The sequence below is a fragment of the Tachysurus fulvidraco genome, chromosome 14 (assembly GCF_022655615.1).
Source record: "Tachysurus fulvidraco isolate hzauxx_2018 chromosome 14, HZAU_PFXX_2.0, whole genome shotgun sequence".
In the NCBI taxonomy this organism is placed as follows: Eukaryota; Metazoa; Chordata; class Actinopteri; order Siluriformes; family Bagridae; genus Tachysurus; species Tachysurus fulvidraco.
This window is the reverse complement of record NC_062531.1, coordinates 17,019,978-17,025,196: the sequence shown is the minus strand read 5'-3', so window position 1 is coordinate 17,025,196 and position 5,219 is coordinate 17,019,978. Positions and strand designations below refer to the sequence as shown.

Sequence of the window (5,219 nt, the reverse complement as noted above, 5' to 3'; positions counted from 1 at the left end):
AAAACGGGAGTAATGTGATCTTTTAACTTTGTTCTAGTAAGTATTCTAGCCGCTGAATTTTGCACTACCTGTAATTCGTTTAAGGTAGCTTTAGACACCCCAGCCAACAAGGCATTGCAGTAATCAATACGGGAAAAAATGTTAGAAATAGGTTTTATATATTATAAGTAGTATTTATATATTTTAAAAGTAATATATGTAAAGTGATTTGCATAGACTGGATTTGCACAATTGTATCATGTAAACTATATACACACTGATTTCCGAAAGTCCTGTTGTTTCATTTTTCTATACCCTGGAAAACATTTGGGTTTGACATGAAATGAATAATGAGTTGACAGATTAGAATTTCACTTTTAATTTTCAGATACTTCAAACTATGTGTGCTAAACAACTGAAAACATGACTTGAGGAAATAAGGAGAGAAGGCATTTGCTACTCACTACAGCTTTGCTTTGAAGCTCTTGTGCAGCAAATGGCTCAGAGCCAGCATGCACTCGATAATGCTTCTGAAGTTCAACAAATCTCCAGCTGTGTCCTCTGCCACTGTAGTGCCTATAATGCTCACAAAGATGATAGATGATGCTACATAGATGATCCAGAAAGCCTTTCTGGAGCTTTTCTACTATCACTTGCATGCAGTAGCTAAAGAACTATTATGATGAGTGGTTAATGGCAAAAGAGTGGGGCACAGATGGGGCTGCCTCCTTCATCTGGCCAGAAGAATTTGACACACACACATGCACGTGAACGCACCCCACCCTCAGAAAATCTCCTGAATATATACCCTGGCACTCCTAGGCACCTCCCAGTATTAGTATATCCCAGTCAACACTTGAGATCATGCGATGATCACAGTGACATCACACAATCCTCATACTGTGATCCTCAGCATGTGTGTAAAGCGTGAGCTCAACGTGAGTTCATCTGATCCTCATACTGTGATCCTCAGCATGTGTGTAAAACGTGAGCTCAACGTGAATGCTTCACACTCCGGTCCAGTTGGTGGTGGTAAATGCACCATCTAAGCTGGTCTTCCAACCACCATAAAACATGTAAAGAAGAAGAAAAAGTTGCGCATGGTATTGTTACACCGCAGAAATGGTGAGTGGCCTATTTACATACTTTTAGATGTGCAATGTGGTCTGGTCTTTTTTTTTTTTTTTTTTAGCAGAGTACTGCTGATGTCTGGGTAAAGTTGCTTGTTATGTTAATAAGAGGATGAATGTCAGTCACTTTGAGTTTTGGTAAACGGGATATATATATAATGTTGTAATGATCTGACATAACAGGCCTAACAATTCACAAATACTGATATGCAAACTCACACATGCACATGTAGCATGTGTGAGTTTGCATATCAGTATTTGTGAATTGTTAGGCCTGTTATGTCAGATCATTACAACATTATTAACTTTATATTTCAATATATTCTTTTTTTTATTTATACTTATATTTCAATAATTAACAAGCGCTGTAAAACAACAGTAAGCAAGAATGCTGCACTGGTGGAATAGCGTAAACCATCATTGCTCTTTGGATAAAAAGATGAAGTACACCTACTCTTAGACTCATATTAAAGATAAAAAGCCTTATTTCACCACGCTACAGTATATGACTAGTTTTTTTTAACAACAACTTCTATCTGCGGAACTGTAGCTGATTTATATTAAAAGCTTCAACGTCACTTCCCGTTTACCAAAACTCAAAGTGACTGACATTCATCCTCTTATTAACATAACAAGCAACTTTACCCAGACATCAGATGCAACACTACATCATTAAGAATGTAAAGAGTAGATCTACAAAAGTGTAGTTTAAAGTACTTTATGATACACACTTTCTTTAGGATACACAACAATTGTCCAAAGAAGACTTCTTAAACAATTATCAAATACAGTAATCAGTGAGAGTGGCTAAGGTTGTCCTCTCAAACCAAAAAAATTGTAAAAGATGTATGTGTTTCATATAATGTTTTACTAATACAGAAGTTCTTTTTGGCCTGTTAGGATTTGGAAACAAAAATTAAGGCATTGAAAAGACAGCAACAAAAAGCTCGTAGAAAATCAAAAAAGATCATTTTGGCTCTTCAGAAAAAAAAATGAAAACACTTCTGATAGTGAACACTCCTCCAGAGAACTCGAATCAGACTACTCATCAGACGACTCAGGAAATATGCTGAATGTTGTGGAGCAGCATCTAAATGAAGACTTGCAAGAACAGTATGATTCAGAATCACAACAGAATGCCATAATTAATATGCAAGATCAAGTGCTATGGTATGAAATTGATAGACTAAATGATTCCATGAATGTTACCAGTGAAAGTAACTCAGAGCTAGCTTTGTCTCTGGAGAAAAAGCTGTCTGAGTGGGCAATGAAATTCAACATCTCCATGACTTCTCTCACTCATTTGCTTAGGATTTTGAAGGAACATGACATTGATGTTCCAGCAGACGGACGAACACTATTGAAAACACCTTGTTCTGGCAGTTTGAGAATAACAGAAAAATCAGGTACATTTTAACTTTGAAAATGTCCATGCACTCATTTGGCAATATTATTCAGAAATTTCACTGAACTATAAAATCTTGTTTTTGATAGGTGGCAAATACACATATTTTGGATTAAAGGAAGGTCTTACACATACTCTGTCTGAGCAAGACACTTCAAAATACGACCACTTTGAGATTTCTTTGAATATTGATGGCCTACCCATTTTCAAGTCCAAAAACCTCACAATATGGCCACTTCAGTGTGCTATCATCAACATTGATGAAGTGAAAAACAGTCCTTTTGTTGCTCTGTTTTCTGGAGCAAAGAAACCAAATGATTTGGAGTTTTTGAGGGATTTTATGGAGGAGCTGCAAGAACTGATGGAAACAGGCTTTAAAGGGAAGAGAATTGTCCTCAAAAACATCATATGTGATGCACCAGCACGAGCCCTCATCAAAGGAATAGTTCAGTTTAATGGCCGCTATGGCTGTGACTTTTGTGATGTAAAGGGAGTTCATGAGAGCAAAATGCTTTTTTTGTATAAAGGAAATCTCAGAACCAATGAGTCATTTAGACAGAAGACAAATCCTGAACATCACAAAACAGATAGCATTCTCTTGAATCTGGACATTGATATGATCAGGCAGTTCCCAATAGATCCCATGCATTGTGTAGATCTAGGAGTGACTAAGCGAATGTTGATGCTGTGGAAAGAAGGACCTTTGGCCCATAGATTATCAGCTGGACATCTTAGCACCATTACTTATTTTCATCAAGCTGTCCGACATCACATACCTCCTGAATTCAATAGGAAACCCAGGGGGTTAGATGAACTGAAGCACTGGAAAGCAACTGAATTCCGAACATTTTTGCTTTATACTGGACCAGTGATTTTGAAATATGTTCTCAATAAGGAGAAGTATATTCACTTCCTTTCACTTAGTATTGGAATGCGCATCTTGTACAGTGAAAACCTAATGGAGCATCGTGATTATGCAGATGAGCTGTTAACATATTTTGTTGAAAAAGGTAGCAGCCTGTATAGCATGAGTTTCATCTCATATAATGTGCATTGCTTGCTACATCTCACTGATGTTGCAAATTACAACAGATCATTACACTATTGTTCAGCGTACAAGTTTGAGAACAATATGGGTCAAATCAAGAGGTTTATCCGTGGTTCAAGTGATCCACTGATTCAAGTAGCTAACAGATTGGCAGAGAGGCAAGCAATATCAAGTTCTAAGAAATCAAATGTTAACTCTGGTACGCCAAAGACAAAAGAATGTTACAGAATGACCAATGATAGCTACTGCCTTATACATGGAGTTCAAGAAAATCTGATTTTTTGTGAGGTTTTTTGCAGAATGGAACCTTTGTACACTAAGCCATGTGACTCCAGAATAATTGGCATATTCAAAGGATTTCGGAATCACACTAAAATGTTACATACTGACACCACTCAACTGAGACATAAAGCAATCATGATACCTTTGTCCTTGATTGATAAAGATGAATACAATGCGGTAGCGCTTATACCGCTCATGCATTCAGTTTGATTAGTTAGTCAAGTAAGTCAGTAAGGCAGGGTCTTTGCCTTTTTTATTGCATGTTATTGCACATGTGTGTGTGTGTGTGTGTGTGTGTGTGTGTGTGTGTGTGTGTGTATATCACTGGCTGCCCCTGGAGTGCTGTCAACTTCATCCTGGCCATCAACCAGTGGATGAAGTGGATCTGCCAGTGCGCACCACCACACACTCGATCCCCAAACCCTGTCCAGGGGTACGCTGATGATGTCCAGGTGTCCTGTAGAGACGAGAATATCATTCAAAATATCCTGTCCAGAACAGATGAATTCCTACAGTGGTTTAAGCTGGAGGTGAAACACACCAAATGTGCAGCATTCTACGAGCGGCGAAGCGGTGGAAACCGCTGGTACAAATCTAAATCTGACAAACCCCCCTCCTTCACAATAATGGGACAGCCCATCAGAGTCTACTCTCGTCATGAAACATACACCTACCTTGGCCATAAATTCAACATTGCAGGTGAGTGGGGTGAACAGGTGCAGGAGTTATCCTGTGCCTTTAAGGACAGGATCGATCTGATCGACTCCTCCCCCCCTACCTGTAGTCATGAAACTGCAGGCTGTTGGAAATTTTTGGAGAGCCACCCTCCAAGTGGACATATGCCAGGGGTGAATTACAGCTAAATTAATAATCAATTAATAATCAATAATAATCAATAATAGATAATAGTCAATAATAGTCTTTCACACTTAATACTAAAATAAGTAATTTTATAATACTTAATATTTATTACTACTTAATACTGATCAATTAATCACACTTTAATCTTTATACTTAGTACTATTTGAATTTGAATAATAAGAAAACTTTCCAGACCTGGATGAGAATGAGCAAAACTACACCAGGTTACGTATGTAACCCGGTTCCCTGAGAGGGGAACGAGACGCTGCGTCAGTGCTGACGCTATGGGAATGCTTCTTTGAGGAAGTTGTGTCTGAAGCTCTGTGTGCACACACGCCATTTAATGGCTCGGAAAGGACACGTGACGGAGTTAATTACTCGCCAGTAAGTCAATATAAGGGCATCTACGTCACGCTGCTCCAGCTCTCTTTGTCTGAAGGAAGTGCGAACGGATGCCTGGGGCGTGGCCAGCAATGCAGCGTCTCGTTCACCTCTCAGGGAACCGGGTTACATA

General features: G+C 38.7%; 1 protein-coding gene across 1 annotated transcript; it reads left to right on the top strand.

The window, feature by feature from the left end:
* Nucleotides 1–2,307: 2,307 nt before the first annotated feature.
* On the top strand, nt 2,308–4,697 carry LOC113658506. Its single transcript, XM_027171033.2, has 2 exons — nt 2,308–2,515; nt 2,604–4,697. The coding sequence occupies exons 1-2, from the start codon at nt 2,308–2,310 to the stop codon at nt 4,052–4,054; spliced, it is 1,659 nt and encodes a 552-aa protein (XP_027026834.2). The 3' UTR covers nt 4,055–4,697.
* The last annotated feature ends 522 nt before the right edge of the window (nt 4,698–5,219 follow it).

Excerpts from the sequence above, each read along its gene's own strand:
- LOC113658506 (XM_027171033.2), top strand. The coding sequence starts at position 2,308 with ATGAATGTTACCAGTGAAAGTAACTCAGAGCTAGCTTTGTCTCTGGAG. Across the intron at positions 2,516-2,603 it reads GAGAATAACAGAAAAATCAG|GTGGCAAATACACATATTTT; the intron begins GTACATTTTAAC and ends TGTTTTTGATAG.